The 15,527-nt window shown below is 36.2% G+C and overlaps 3 protein-coding genes across 3 annotated transcripts; 1 reads left to right on the top strand and 2 right to left on the bottom strand.

The window, feature by feature from the left end:
- Window positions 1-1,096: 1,096 nt before the first annotated feature.
- Window positions 1,097-3,104, bottom strand: LOC120630971. The gene is made up of 3 exons (XM_039900341.1): window positions 2,892-3,104; window positions 2,671-2,814; window positions 1,097-1,934 (listed from the first exon to the last, which is right to left on the bottom strand). Exons 1-3 carry the CDS (start codon window positions 2,990-2,992, stop codon window positions 1,346-1,348), a joined length of 834 nt encoding a protein of 277 aa, XP_039756275.1. The 5' UTR covers window positions 2,993-3,104; the 3' UTR covers window positions 1,097-1,345.
- A 1,346-nt stretch (window positions 3,105-4,450) lies between these two features.
- On the top strand, window positions 4,451-10,417 carry LOC120631110. The gene is made up of 6 exons (XM_039900550.1): window positions 4,451-4,586; window positions 5,951-6,105; window positions 6,537-7,148; window positions 7,503-7,615; window positions 8,360-8,503; window positions 10,046-10,417. Exons 1-6 carry the CDS (start codon window positions 4,451-4,453, stop codon window positions 10,209-10,211), a joined length of 1,326 nt encoding a protein of 441 aa, XP_039756484.1. The 3' UTR covers window positions 10,212-10,417.
- A 1,275-nt stretch (window positions 10,418-11,692) lies between these two features.
- Window positions 11,693-14,453, bottom strand: LOC120631187. Its single transcript, XM_039900661.1, has 2 exons — window positions 13,045-14,453; window positions 11,693-12,042 (listed from the first exon to the last, which is right to left on the bottom strand). The coding sequence occupies exons 1-2, from the start codon at window positions 14,271-14,273 to the stop codon at window positions 11,805-11,807; spliced, it is 1,467 nt and encodes a 488-aa protein (XP_039756595.1). The 5' UTR covers window positions 14,274-14,453; the 3' UTR covers window positions 11,693-11,804.
- Window positions 14,454-15,527: the final 1,074 nt, after the last annotated feature.

Below are 15,527 nucleotides of genomic sequence, written 5' to 3'. Positions count from 1 at the left end.
TGAAAACAAACAAATCTTTATTATAATATAAGTATGAATCCTCACATAATAATAACCAGATCTGAAAGCTCAATATGCTCTAAGAGACATGGGAATGGTCATGACTTCAATTTCCTTACTCTGGTATGGTACTGAGAATTTATTGACAGAATATGTTACATTAACTCTCACCACCACAATCAACTTGATATGAAATATACAATTCATCATCATCGTCATCAGCCTACCACTGCTGGGTGCAGGTCTCGTTTCACATATGAGAGGTAATAGTAGTGATGTCTTGTTTAAAGCTGCTTACAAGTTCTATATCCAGCAGATTGGCTGACGATCTCGTTTTAGTGATACTATCCGGGATGACAATTGATCAAGCTCTCCTATGAATGGGATGCATGCCGCCATCCTCACTCTATGCTAGTGCTAAAAAAATCTTACGAGGAAAACTCCACAACCAACAGTTAATGTGGCCAAACTACGAGGCTGGCAAAGGCAGGAGACGAAAACTTCAACCCCTAATCAATCCACTGATGGGGGATAAAATTCATTCACAGCATGGCAACAGGGGAATGGAGAATAAACTTCAGTGTTTGATATTATGTGTATATTATTTAAATATTATTACCACCTATGCAACCATGCTCACATAGTAGATAAAACTATGTGAGGGTTAAAGATTTTTCCCTTTTCCATGCTAGCCATTTTGAGCAACCACCAAGGATACATGATTCTAAAAACTGAAGTTGCAAAGTAACATTGAAATCACATCTTTCTCTCATATTATTTAGATTTGGCATATTGAAAAGTTTTTTTTCTTTCTTCCACTACAAGTTAGGTTTTGACTACAAACTCACGTGGTACGTGATGATGCAGTCTAAGATGGTAGCGGTCGCAGTGGCGTGCATAGAGGGCATGCACAGGGTATGCAGATGATATAAAATGAAGAAAATCTTCAGTAAAAGTTATAAAAACTTAAGGATAGGAGTTGTTAGAGTTATAAAAAGCCTACCCTTAAGTATTTATAACTTGTACTGGAGATTTCCTACAATTTGTATCATCTGCATACCCTGTACCCTCTATGCTCGCCACTGGACTAGCGGGCTAACCTGTTAAGAGAGTATGGTAGTCAAACCCCTAAACAGTTTCTATGCGACATTGCACCGGAGCACTAAATTTCTTAGCAACATGTCTTCGTCTCCCACAAGTCCAGACAGAAAGAAAGAGAAAATTCGGATATTTTAAATTTCCAAATTGCCCCTGCCGGAAATCGAACCCTCCTACTTCAATTTGCAGCGCTCACTGTTGAGCCAGGGAGGTCGTCAAATCGTCAACAAAAGCGAAACATAAATCATCATGATTTATGTTTTGCTTTTGTTACCCTGTTAGGATTATTGGATATTTTCTTCACCATCATTCTCATGTAGGCTTTTCTATCATTTTCAGGTTTAATATTATCTTGTAATTTAATAAAATGCTGGCCAGTGAATTGACTGGTAACTTTAGTGTCTTGTTGAGTATCATTTGTAACAAATGCTCTAGTTTTTTTATCACTTCTATATACATATGGACAGTAGGCCTCAATATCCATTTGAGAATCTTCCTCTTTTATAACTGCAAAACTTGAACAAGTTGTACGAATAGGCATAGACTTTTTATTTGGTTTGTAATTTTTAAATGTTTCACATATTTTATCACTTAGATCTTGTAAGTAGTCTTTTTTTATTCCCAAACAAGTTGTCTTCACACCAAAGTATGTGAGACTATATTCTCTCAAATCATTTAAACATAGAACTGAGATATTGGAGGATACACATGCCTCAATAATTGGATGCACAATATTTTGTGGATTAACATTTGCCTCTATAATTACTGCAGAACAGTTCTGTGTTTTGACAGCATAATAACATTCTGATATTCCAAATAAAAGGCCCTCAACTTTCCTGCAAAGAAAATGATTACAGATTTAGATTAAATATTGGATAGAAGCAGGTGTTACTTTGCGGAATTCCATGATATATTTTTTAGTTACTAACATGATAAGAATAGTTAATAAGATTTATTTCTCAAAATTATATTTTACTTAGTGCTGTTGGATTCTATTCTAAATATGAGGATAAATTAATACAATTTGGTACTGGAACTTAGAAAAATGGAACCTGCATAGCCTTATTATATTAGTGTCCCACTGCCTCCTTCCTCTTAAAACAGGTAAATAATGCAAAGGTAGGGTCCATCAAAACGCTCAGCTTATTTTGGCAGCCTTAGGCAACATATTGCAACTCTTACAGAACAATTATAATCAGGTTCAGTGCTGCACATTTCATACACAAAAGCACCGCCTGCCCTTCACTTTTCCATTATATGCCACCTTCTGTACCCTGGTGACCACTTGCACAACCTTGCGCGCCACTGATCAGGTGTAAGTGATAATGATTTGCACCAATGGCTTAATATGCTCTACGGGGCACAAAGCAGAAATAAGTCCAAATAAATTAATTAATTTCAATTACTTGAGCATATGATTATCATAACAGTATAAACTTTAAACATAGTTTAAACCCAATGAAATGTCATTTTTTTTAAAGTAAGAGGTTAGGTGGCTGTTCAATGTTATCCACTGAAATATAACATTTCTAACAAGAAAAAAAAACATAAAGCAGAATTTGTGGAACTTACTGGATGTGTTGTGGCTGAGGTCTTTCTTTTTTTGGTAATAGCTTTATGTCATTCCAATGTGGTTTTTTGAATTCTGGAATATGGACCCGCAACTTTTCAAGAGCATTTTGTAGGATCGTTTCTTCAGCTTCAGTCACAGCTGGCCTGAATTGTAATTTTTATATGGAGGTACTTCAATTAAATACAATATAATATAGGTATATTTATAAAACGATACTCACCAAAATACTGGGTCTGGTCGAGATATAACATTTTTAATGGTTTTCTTTAACTTGCCTTTGCTAATAGCATTTTTTTTCTTTTTTAACTTTTGCGCTTCCATTATTTTCTTCAAGTTTAATTCACGCCGCTTTTTGAAGAGGAAATATCTGGATTCTGGTTTAAAAAAATATAAACAAAAAGAAACACCAAAACATCAGAACTTGACAATGACATGCTTGACACTTGACAGCGCTTAGACTTGACTAGACACTATGGAGGGTAGAGGTAAGGAGAGTCATCTGTGTATATAAAAAAGTGTCGTCAAAATGTATTAAATTAGGATGGCGCCACATTTGCATCAGGGTAACTCTTAAAAGAAGCGCCAAATATAAATATTGTTAGAGTAGGCTTGAAAAATAAACAAGGAAGTATGGAGATACAAGGAAGTGAGGTTATATTTACCACAATATTTTGTACAACGTAAGTTGTTGAAATTCTCAATAATTAACTACTTTAGTCGATAACGACATTAAATTTTTTAACTCGGCATACTTCAATTCATCTACGATTGCTACATTCATACCATTCCCGGTGCATCCACCAGCGCCATTGTGGAGGATTTTTGAACTGTTATTTAGCGCAACAACTGGACACTTTTTCAACTTTTCTCCCATATAAGATGACTCTCCTTACCTCTACCCTCCATACTAGACACTATAGTATGGAGAGTAGAGGTACACTATACTAGTTATAAGGTTGCCTTTGACTTAAAAAACTGTCCATCCTGTTCCAACCAATGGACGAAGTGATTTATTGGAAAGGGTATCTAGTACCTACCTATTCATCAAAGGATTCTTCTGAGATAATTTTAAACGTTGTTCCTAGGCTACCCAAGTAATCATCTATGAGACTTAAATAAATAAACGCGGAGTAAGCAGACTTGTCTAGATGACTTATCTGCCGTGCGAAACTGATCTTCAGAATTATCCTGCATCTGCAAAAGGAGCTCTGGTGCCTCTTATTGACAACGTATTGTTATGTCACTCGAACTTTTATGTCTTCCAATTTCAGTAATATTAATATTAATATTACTACTAACCCAATTATGATTTAAAAAATTACGATCTTTAAGTAGGTATAGGTACCTTATTGAAGCTAAATACGTAACTTATTGCAGTCTGTAACATTAGATTTTGTTAATAGCTTCTAATTCGGATTATGAGTATCTACGAAGCTATCTGCATAATTCTGTAAAACCAATTGAAATGAACGAGTATTTACCTACAAGTTTTATGACTTCCAAAAACACAATGGGTATTTCGTCTATTCCGTTTAGAAGAATATTGTATATCTCTTACTTAGAAACGAGAGTTGCAAAAAGGTCGGTTTTTTGTCGGCGCTCAGGCAGTTGGCGAATACCGCATTGTTCCGGAATAGAAATAGGGCGGGGGATGCAATAATGACTGCAGTAGGGTGCAATGGAACTTTTACCTGAGACCCGGCACCCGGTAATGCACGGAGGGTTAGTTTAGTACCTTAAATCGTTCAGTGCGCATTCGTTGTATGTTGTGTTGTACAAATGAGTTCGAGAAGCAAAATTGAGAAGTGGTTATTAGCTGACTGGAGTACCGGTAATAGCAATATTCCTTTGTTGGCTGGAGATGTGAAAGTCATGTCATTGCAGCCGAACGACGGAGTCGAAGAAGAAATAGTCTGTAAGTACGAAAGTTTACCTACACGTGTCATTTTTCACGTTACTCAGTGTTATTGAAAATATAATAGCTTTTTATTTATTCGTCCCTGTTTTATAATAAATTCGTCTTATATGAATCTGTTTTAAGTTTAAAAAAAAATTGCGTTTGGCTTATAGTGGGTATATGAAACCTACAATAGAAATTGAGTTAGTAGTAGACAATGAATCACAATAAATTCGAAGCATCATAATTTTTGAATCTTTTTCTAGAAATGATATTCAAAGCAACAATTAAGTATTCATATTGGACGAACTTATTATCATAGCATAAATTTTATTACACGTAAAATCTTATTTATTATTTTAGGTGTCTTATGGTTCACTGTGTCCTACCATACGAATACAGTTAACCAGGGTAGGTAACATAGAACCATTCAGTATACAATGAACCATTTGTTTGTGTTGGCATATTTAATGTTAGTTGCACGATGTGGCGTTGCCGACTGGATAATTGTCTGCTACTCTACCCTACTGTAGTCTCAATATGTTTTTCCGCCCTGAACTATGAGCAAGCTCAAGGGCAGATGTACATAAAACTCCTTTGAAAACGCCCTGAACTACACCCCATCCAGTCCGCCTATTATATTTATATGTTGGGTATTAAGAACTATCCCAAGACCAAAGTTCAGAAATTGTTGTACTAAATATACCAACCGTATTTTTAATACTCTTTAAAATCTTCGTATTGTACTTACCGTACCCGGCATCAGTACAAGATTTACTCGCATGAGTATCGAAATACCTAAAATCAGAGTAAAATAGATCTTATTCTTGTAGGATTAAAGCTTTAATGTGCCAACAATTCTTTAGGTCGGGCTTCTGATAAAGTTTGTAAAACAAAAATCAGAAGTACAGGAATTGCGTCTCTAAAATAAGAAACATTAGGTTAATTTTATTTTAACGATACAAGGTTTAATACTGGAAAAAGACTCTTCGGTTGCAAGCGAGAAAATCTTGTACTACGGCTACTGTACATACTTGACTTTATTTCATTATCATCATTCGCCTCTTAAAATCTTACTGTTGGATGCAGGCCTCCTCTCACATAGGGGTTTAGAGCATAGACCCAACATGCTGCTCCAGTGTTGTTTTGTGGGTTTTAAATGGGACTAACGGCTTTAACGTGCTCCCGAGGCACGAAGTGTACACAGACAGTTTCCTATCCCGTTCGTCTGCGGCTCACTGAGTCGGAGATCGAATCCGAACCTCGCAGTTATAAGACCAGGGAGGGCGCTAAAAGTTCTAAATCCTATTGCATTGGCAACTGTAAAACATTAATAAACTGAGAAAGACGATACTTTAATTCCTTTATGTATCACCATGTAGATGAACGACCTCTTCTGGAGCAACGATTGCGCCTCACAAGAGCCAATGAAAGTATATCGAAGGAAGAAAATGTTCCTCGTGAAGGAAGAGACTATTCTCCGAGCTGTTCATCTTGGGCACCGAGTGACGGGGGATCTTCTTCTGATGAATCCGACGTATGTAGTATTTTAGTTTACACAGTACCTTAGAAACTTGATTAAAAGCGGCGATAATCGAGTGGGTTTGGCTTCGACCTCTTTTTTTTATATTTCTAATTGACGGATAAGAAGACACCAAACAAAGAGGCATCTCGCAGGGCATGCAAGGAACACATCCTGTAATTTGCCGCTCTGTGTCCATCCCTCCAGGCCCTTCCCAGAATACAGCATTGCAACAATGCTGTATTCCTGTAGAAATAAGTATGACATACAAAGCTCTACCACTACTCTGTACTCCGGTGGATCGAATTTTGTATGGCTTTATCTAAGATATTATAACTCATCAGTCAGTTAGAGGTGAGTGCTGGGGATCTGACTCGCCGACTCTTTACACCTAACCTCTCTATTTATAGTTCATTTTTGTGTAATCAATGAATAATATTCTTCAGCAGGGACGAGGAACAAAAACAGCCAAAATGGAACAATACATGCGCCATTGCGTTAAGAGACGTAACGGTAAAGACCCGGTTCCTGTACACAGACCCAACGCGGTCGTAAACGTTTTAAAAGAACGCCAAAACAACCTAAACAATAGATCGAATGGCCGAAGCCGAAAGAGGAAGTACAAAGAAACTAAAAGTGGCAATAAGTCTTTACCTGATTCGACAAAAAAACACTTGCCAGCACCTAAAAGTTCTGTTGATACAACAAGTATACACAAAAAGAAAATTATGGATATGAAAGCCAGCTTCGAAGAACTATTCAAAATCATAGATTATATGAAACCCGATACGCAAAGACGCACGACTAAATACTTCGATAATACAACAGTTGTTCAAGCAGGGCCGTTAAACGAAGTTAGTAATATAATAATAGAGAATCCTGTGTACAACAATACAGAAGCATATGAAGAAAGTGTGAAAAGTCACAGTGAAGAATCTAATCGTTCTGACGACAATGTTCTTATCAGCAATAAATATAGCAAAGTGCGCGAACTTACAGAAGACCAAACGATACCAAATAAGCAAGAAAATCTGTCACAAAACGAAGTAGAAGAATGGGTGCGTATTGGATTATTTTCAGTTATATATACCTAATATGGGATCCGAATAGGTGATTTAAATTTTATAAATCATTATGTATGACATTGTAGCTGAGTGATATAGCTGTTTTTCATTAAGCCTGATTTACATTTGCGTTAGTTAAGAAGCAAATTAACTTGCAATGCCGATAGTAGAAAGAATTTAAGAAAGTTTTATTTTTTGCCGAGTTGAAGTGAAAGTTTAACCCCACCGCGTCAACTTAGTCCCTCTGTGTGAACAGTGCTGCTAGCACAGGCAGGGAACAAATATTTTATCCCAATTATATCCCCTGACTTGGATAGTTTTATTTTATTGTTGTGCTTTTATTTGCAGGTGCCAATTGGAAGTGGAAAGACTTTGATACATAAGGATAAATTCAGGAAAGTGAATTGGAGATCTTACACGATCGCAACTAGAGCGTTATTATTGGCAACATTTCCTAGAAGGTAAGATTATTTTTAAACATTTCGATCTCTAATTCTATTAATATTGACTTGGTTAAAATTAAAAAAGGTCAACAATATTTCATCCCATAGGATAATATTTCATCATCATACGCAACCTGTTAACGTCCCCCTGCTGGGCAGGCTTCATGCTGCTCCAATTGGGCTGGTGGGCTTTTAAAGACCTACCCGATTATTACCACTCACTATCTAAAGTAAGTGGTAATAATCGGGCCGCACCGCTTGACGTGCTCTCCTAGGCACGGGGGTTAACAACGCCAATTTTCTTCTTCCGGGCTGGTACCTACTAAAATTCTTTAACAGAAAATACATTTTATCTAATAATCTAACGGCCTCGTAGGTCTGGTTAACATGTTAAACTACGGATCCAAATTGTTAGGATTAGGGTCGATTCAAAATTATTAGGATTATAATAATTAAGACGAAATAGCCCATAAAGAATGTATATATTTAAAGCAGTTAAAATATCCCTGCTTCAACGGTGAAGGAAAATAACGTGAGAAAACCTGCACGCCTGAGAGTTCTCCGTAATGTTCTTAAAGGCGTGTGGAGTCCACCAATCCGCACTTGGCCAGCGTGGTGGACTGCCTATACCATTCTCATTCTGGGAAGAGACCCGCGTACCCGGTAATGGGTTGTTTTGATGATAATGATGATATCAGAATTTTGACTTAATATTACAATTTTAATATAATTTATATTTCTCATGCATCATTACTATTTCAGGATATTAGCTACGCACTCCTTGACAGGAAAACGATCACCTGCCTTTCAAGATAAACCTGCGAAAATGTGCCTGGATCCGAAAATTGTTTCAGATATTATCATTGAAATTACCTCAAAGTTCAACGTTAAAGAAAATCTAGTCAGGTATGGTACTTATAATATTCATCTTAAACCGTCCAATAATTTAATAAACTTAAACTTTAAGTTAATTTTCCTATAGATCAGATAATACACCACACACCCACACAGTCTCTACCCATTTTTAAACAGCTACTAAAAAAAACACTTTTTACCGCCTTATATATATATCATTTCCTTTTTATTTTATTTGACTTTTTTCCCCCTTTTTTAAGCTTGTTTTTAAACAAGCTTAAGAAGGCCTCTTTATGACAATATAGGTATATATTGTATATATTATATTATATTTATTGTTTATAAATATTCTATTATATAAATATATATTTTGTTTTTGTTTTATGAAGTATGTATATTTTTGTAATTTATGTTTATTATTCAAGTATTACTTTGTGTACATCCTAACCCTTCTTGACAACTTAATTTACTCAATTTGATTTGATAGGTTGCCTGGTAGAGATCGCTTTTAAGCGATAAGGCCGCCTATTGTACCTTTTCTCCTTTTTTCTAATGCTTGTTTATTTTATTTTTTTATTTGGTGTACAATAAAGTGTATTTCATTCATTCATAATAATATTAAGCCTATAGAAGTCCACTACTGGACCAAAAGGCCTCTCCCAACAGGACGGTTTGCCCACTATCACCACGCTGGTCAGACGGATTGGTAATCGCAGTAGATTTTTTGTCCCACTACAGGTTAACCGTTGATTGCAATCTCACCTGTTGGTAACTGATGATGCAGTCTAAGATGGTAGCGGGCTAACCTGTTAGGGAGTATGGAAGTCATACCCCCTAATCGGTATCTAAGCGACATCGCACCGGATCACTAAATCGCTAAAATGTCGGTAGGGTGGTAACTAACGGTCATAGCCTCCGACCAGACCAGTCTCCTCGGAGAAGGGGTTAAGTCCACCACACTGGCCCAGTGCGGGTTGGCAGACTCCACACGTTTTTGGGAACATTAAAGACTCTCAGGTTTCCTCACAATGTTTTCCTTCACCGACGTATCAAGGGACATTCCAATTGCTAAGAACGCACATAACTTAGGTGCGTGCTCGCGAGATTCGAACTTGCCCCCCGAAAGTGTAGTGGAAGTCTTAACTTCTGGGCTATGACCGCTTATCTTTTGATGTTGATTTAATTTTGGGAAGTACAAAATTTTTTTTGTTGGACTTTTAAACAGGTATTTTTTGTTAAATTTTCCAAATGATAAAATACCAAATTTCCGTAAGCGGTATAAGTTCGGCAGCCGGTTGGCGCAGTGGGCAGTGACCCTGCTTTCTGCATCTAAGGCCGTGGGTTCGATTCCCATAACTGGAAAAATGTTTGTGTGATGAACATGAATGTTTTTCAGTGTCTGGATGTTTATCTATATATTATAAGTATTTATGTGTATAATATTCATAAAAATATACATCAGCTGTCTTAGTACCCATAACACAAGCTACGCTTACTTTGGGGCTAGATGGCGATGTGTGTATTGCGGTAGTATATTTATCTATATATTTATATAAAAAAAAGTACAAAATACTAAGTTTATTTGAATTCCAGGAGTGCGATCACGACTAAATGCGCTGACGAATGCAAAATGCTAAAAACCAGAATGCTTAATAAAAGCAAATTAATAGAAAGCCAGAATGATGCACCCCCGCCAAGGAAAGCCAAACAAGAACCTAGACAGGTGAAGACAGAGAAAGCTTTTGTTTCGCAAGTTTAATAAAATCTTTTCTTTAATATAGTTAACGGGCACATACCACGATAATATTTTTGAAATGAATATGCTCTCTACTAGGGGTCACCCAGCACTGGATAGAGCTACATGACCCTAAAGTTCTCTCCACCGACCGTCATTATATTCCAAGACTATTTCGTGAGCACAAAAACTTAAATCGTGAGGACGGTTTTACATTAGCAAGGGTTTGGAATCCAGTGGTAGAATTATGTAAACCAAGAAAGCATCGTACAGCTTCTCAACTTAAAAGTGACGTTGTCAGAGTAGTGTCTCGAAGAGTTCGTGAAAAACCGACAAAAAGAACACGATAGCGGGTAGTCAGATTCTGCCCGTGTCATCTAACTTGACATCTCGTACCTACGCAGTCCCGTCGTGACCACGATCCATGCAACTCGGTCGAAATAACGACAAATCCCAAAATCGTGGTATGTACCCGTTGAACTATGTATATTTAAGAAATGTTGATTAATCACGAAAATCTTAGTTTAAAATCTTTAATAAAATCGATTTCTTTGATGAAATTATGAGAGCAACGAACCAAATGTTCTTGTTATTTTGTTTAGCTTTATTTTTAATGGAATTACCAAAGGATTTATTGTATAACTACCTAAGTTACTAGTTTTAAGTATTTTATCAGTACCATTAATACTCATACATTTTTGGTTAGTTAGCATTTTATTGTACATTTTTTTTCAAGTTAAGTTATTATTAGATATTTTAAATCTTATTAAAATTTTCACTTTGAATGAACCGCGTTTACTTTAAACTCCTACACAAATCCTCATATTACCAGGTCTTGGTGGACCAGTTTGGTGGTACACAAATCTCGAAATTGAACTAAATTGACAGGTCTAGAAGTAGACCTACTTCCTCACAGTATTCCCTGAATAAAAGGACAGCACTCCATTTAGACCTGTCAATTTATTAATACACACATCGCCATATAGCCCTTAAGTAAGCGTTGCTTGTGTTAGGGGTCCTAAGATGACTGATGAATATTTTTATGAATATACATAAATACCTACATACTTGATAATAATATGTTTTAAAATTAATTTTATGTATAATTAGTTTGAAAAGTGTAAGTTATTTATTTTATGACCTGTTATTAACTTGTTGCACTATCCCGTTTTCCCTAACTTAGTTTTCTACCACAAAGGGTTGTCTGGAGGAGATCGCTTAAAGCGATAAGACCGCCTTTGCATCTTATAAATATATTTTTATTGTTTTTGTTATTTCTTGTTTTCACTTTTAATTTGTGCAATAAAGACTTTATCTATCTATCTATCTATCGAATACTTGTAAAGTTGTTATAAACTGAAAAACATTCATGTTCATCACACAAATATTTTCCAGTTGTGGGAATCGAACCTACGGCCTTGGACTCAGAAAGCAGGGTCACTGCCCACTGCGCCTATTGCGTTTAGGGATTTTGAATAACAAAAAAAAAAAATAATGATGCGTTTTACTTACTTTTAAGCTTTAAATTCACCAAAACATTAAATTTAAATATAAAATAACTTAAAAAATAACCGTTATAAAAAAATATCAATTAAGTAAGTAATAGTTATTACAATATTAGATTCCCTGCTGGAATATACCGAGTGGTGACAAAATCAGGTCCGTGTTAGTGCTGGCGATGACCGCACGCATCAACATCATGTCATCAGGCGTGTATCGCCAACCGCTCAGTTGTCCGAGGTTCTGTAACTTTGGACAAGTCTCCATTAACAGCTCCACAGTTTCCACAGTCAATCGGGGTGCGTTTGGAAACCAAATTGCCTCGAGGTTATCGAATCTGTAGCGACGTAGCATCCTGCAAACAAAAACAATAATTGCTAGACTTCTTAATGTGACTTGACCTTACGCGATTTAAAATGCTTGGACAACAATCTATGTAAGTGTAATCTTTTAATGCAAGTTAACTACTTGAAAGAAGATTTTAATATCAACTTAATGTGTTGTTTTTTTTACGTCCTCCCAGGTTGAGCGCTGTGGTTTTAAGTTGGAGGTCCCGCATTTATTTCGCGGCTGGTGCAATTTGGGAATTTGTAAAATCTGAATTTACTCTGGTGTGGCTTGGTCGGGTTCGGCCGTGAATAGTTACCACCATACCGACCAGTGGCGTGCATACAAGGTATGCACAGGGTATGCAGATGATATAAATTGAAGAAAATCTCCAGTACAAGTTATAAAAAACTTAAGGATAGGCATGTAAGAGTTATAAAAAGCCTACCCTTAAGTATTTATAGCTCTTACTGGAGATTTTCTTCCTTTTATATCATCTGCATACCCTTTGCATACCCTCTATGCACGCCACTGATACCGACATACGGTACCGGTATGGATTGAATATAACCGTTATACATCGTTGCAGGTTAGCCCGCTACCATCTTAGCTTGCATTATCACTTACCACCATTTCAATCCAATCGTGAGATTGCAGTCAAGGTAGTTCTTACTTGTATTGGAATCAAAAAAATAAGAGAGGAATAATATACAAGAACATTTTATAAAGCTCCAGCAAATTTTTCGAATCCGTTAAGATTACAAATAAATTGTAAAGGTTACACGCATAAACAATCAAACGCAACATTTGTTTGTTCAAGAGAGTGGTTGATTTACACAATCTTGGCCAACGGAAGCCAAAAAGATATTTTAGGCAGGACTGTTTACATATTGTTTTTTTTTTTTTTTTAATAAACACGAGGGCATAATCATATTACCCAGTTTGTTGTTTACGCTTTACTGTAGTCATAACTCAGGATAGAGGGCAGATGTTTAATTTAATTATGAATCCATCTAAGAACGGAACTTACCTTGCCATGTCCTGATCATCTAATTTTACTTCGTCCCCGATGATCAACTTTTTTAGCTTAGGACTTCCTGTCATGAGGTACCTCAAACAAGATGGTGATAAATTCCCTTCAATAATTTCAATATGCTCCAATTTATTAAAAGGCACTTCTTCTTCATGTGTTGCAGTCTGAATCGAGTAGAATTCTAGACTTTCCAAATTTTGGCAAGTTTCTGCTATTCTAGTAAAATTAAAAGACCCCTTGGCACCAGAGAGCATGAGTGTCACAATTTTGTAGCCTACTTTATCCAGTAGCTGGTGTAATTCGTGACACTGAAATTTGTTTAACTTAATCTTATTTAAGTAGTGAAGATCTTTCAACATTTGGAGCACACCTGGGTCTGGTTCTTCTATATAAATTGTTTCTATCATCGGGCATAAACTTGTTATAGCCTTCATTGTTCTTATATTGGTTTGTACATCATGAATGTACTGAAGTTTCGTTTTAAAATTAGGCGGACAGTCATTATTATGCACATAGTGCAATGCCTTCCCAACATACGAATAACTTCCGAGGTTAGTAAGATTAGGCAGTTTTCGTATGAGAAGTGCCACGTCTGTATGGTCTATGTTTTCTTCACCGTACGTTCCTATATTTACAACAGTCAAACTCTGAGTAAGCTGCGGATTACCCGATAACATAGCATCGATGCCAATCTCAGTGATATCAGTTTCACCAGACACGTCGAGCAATTTCAAAACTTTGTTGTGTTCTCCAATAAACTTCAGCACTTCATCATTCGCTATGTAAGGTATATTTAGAGCAGTCAAGTTTGTCAGATTCTTTATTATCTGATACAAAAGCGAAAGTTGCTCGTCTTTAACCCACACGCCTTTTAAATTAAGAGAAGTGAGGTGGCGACCTTGTTCCGCAATCAGTTCAAGGACTTTTCTGTAATAGGGACACGGGAATAATCCTGTAGATAGAGTCCTGACATTTTCCTTTAGAAGCAATTTCATCGTATAATATCTGATAGACGGATCGAGGTATTCACTATTTAATATTAAATTAAGGATATCTTGGAATATATCATTCGTCGCACCCATAATTTCGTAGTAAGAGGACACCATAGCAAACGGCAGGGCGACATCTTCCTCGGATGTCACTCTCGACAAGGCATGGATTAATTGTCTAGCTACCAACGATAAAGTTACTTCTTGCAACGGTGGAACTGGACATCTGGGCGACATTTTCACAGCACTTTTGTCTTTTTAAATCTACGCTTCACTCAAAAAAATCACTTGTATGTATGAGTCTCACAGATTTTTTAAGCTTGAAATATATCTCCTACCACTTTCGATTTTCTGAACATAAAGAAAAGAAAATTCCGAGGAGCTATTTAGCGCACGCGCATTTCACGGCTGGCGCGATGCCAGTACTATATAATTCAAACTCACAAATTCGAGCTTTATTTATAGAACTTTTATACGCAAAGCGTGTTTACAGCCTGTGTCGTACACAATAATATGATCTTTTAATTACATTTAAACTTAGTATAGAGGCGTGAGTCATCGATATTTCCAACGAAATAAAATAAATAAATAAGTTTTATTATATTTGATTTTGAATTAACTTTGTTCGAGTCTTTAACTAACAAAATATTTATATCGACAAAGACGTGCCTCTAAGCGATTTAGTGTTCCGGTGCGATGTCGCGTAGAATCCTATTAGGGGTGTTACTACCATAATCCCTAACAGGTTAGCCCGCTACCATCTTAGACTGCATCATCACTTACCACCAGGTGAGATTGCAGTCAAGGGCTAACTGGTAGTGGAATAAAAAAAATATAATATCCCCATAAATGAATATAAAATTAAACCCAAATCCTTTCAAAACTAATTTATTTACTTAAAACTATAAATAGTTACAATCCAACATAAATCATCGTATTGGGGATATTTTACAAAAAAAATCCTATAACGAATAATGACTTTTTTAAACTTTATTTATTTCATAGTTTAAAAAATATTACACATAAACTGACCTTCAATACCAAAAATTGCAAAAAACTATTATTTTTAATCAACTATACTTGACTCCTTTAATTTTTCAGTGACACATGCGACTTGTTTTGAACGCAGTGTTTCGTTAATACGCAGTTTGTAAATACGTTAAATACATTGTAAAGATATGTTTTTTTTATATACTACACGTTTTCAGTTGGCAATGACAAGCATCATTTATCATCTTGCCAACCGATAGATCTCCACTGCTGGACATAGTGTTGTAGGGATTTTAAAATTCCAAGGTCTTATTCCATATACGTCCAGCGGGTCTTCTTGTCATCTGTCCACCTAGAGGAAGTTTTACCAGCACTAGGTTTACTGGGGCTGGGTCGATATAAAAGCACCTTCGGACACGCCAAAGGTCCTCAAAGCTATGTGACCCGCCCATGCGTTTTTAACAAAGTCGCTTTCTCTGGTTATTCATTCATTTTTGTTGA

The sequence above is a fragment of the Pararge aegeria genome, chromosome 17, assembly GCF_905163445.1.
Source record: "Pararge aegeria chromosome 17, ilParAegt1.1, whole genome shotgun sequence".
Classification (NCBI taxonomy): Eukaryota; Metazoa; Arthropoda; class Insecta; order Lepidoptera; family Nymphalidae; genus Pararge; species Pararge aegeria.
Note: the sequence above shows the minus strand (reverse complement) of the source record. Positions and strands in the feature narration are given on the sequence as shown.

Bases quoted from the DNA above. Each gene is read 5' to 3' on its own strand.
- LOC120631187 (XM_039900661.1), bottom strand. From the start codon at position 14,273: ATGTCGCCCAGATGTCCAGTTCCACCGTTGCAAGAAGTAACTTTATCG. The intron at 12,043-13,044 runs GTAAGTTCCGTT...TTTTGTTTGCAG, and splicing joins GATGATCAGGACATGGCAAG to GATGCTACGTCGCTACAGAT.
- LOC120630971 (XM_039900341.1), bottom strand. From the start codon at position 2,992: ATGGAAGCGCAAAAGTTAAAAAAGAAAAAAAATGCTATTAGCAAAGGC. The intron at 2,815-2,891 runs GTGAGTATCGTT...ATTACAATTCAG, and splicing joins CGACCAGACCCAGTATTTTG to GCCAGCTGTGACTGAAGCTG. The intron at 1,935-2,670 runs GTAAGTTCCACA...TTTTCTTTGCAG, and splicing joins CCTCAGCCACAACACATCCA to GAAAGTTGAGGGCCTTTTAT.
- LOC120631110 (XM_039900550.1), top strand. From the start codon at position 4,451: ATGAGTTCGAGAAGCAAAATTGAGAAGTGGTTATTAGCTGACTGGAGT. The intron at 6,106-6,536 runs GTATGTAGTATT...AATATTCTTCAG, and splicing joins CTTCTTCTGATGAATCCGAC to CAGGGACGAGGAACAAAAAC. The intron at 7,149-7,502 runs GTGCGTATTGGA...TTTTATTTGCAG, and splicing joins AAAACGAAGTAGAAGAATGG to GTGCCAATTGGAAGTGGAAA.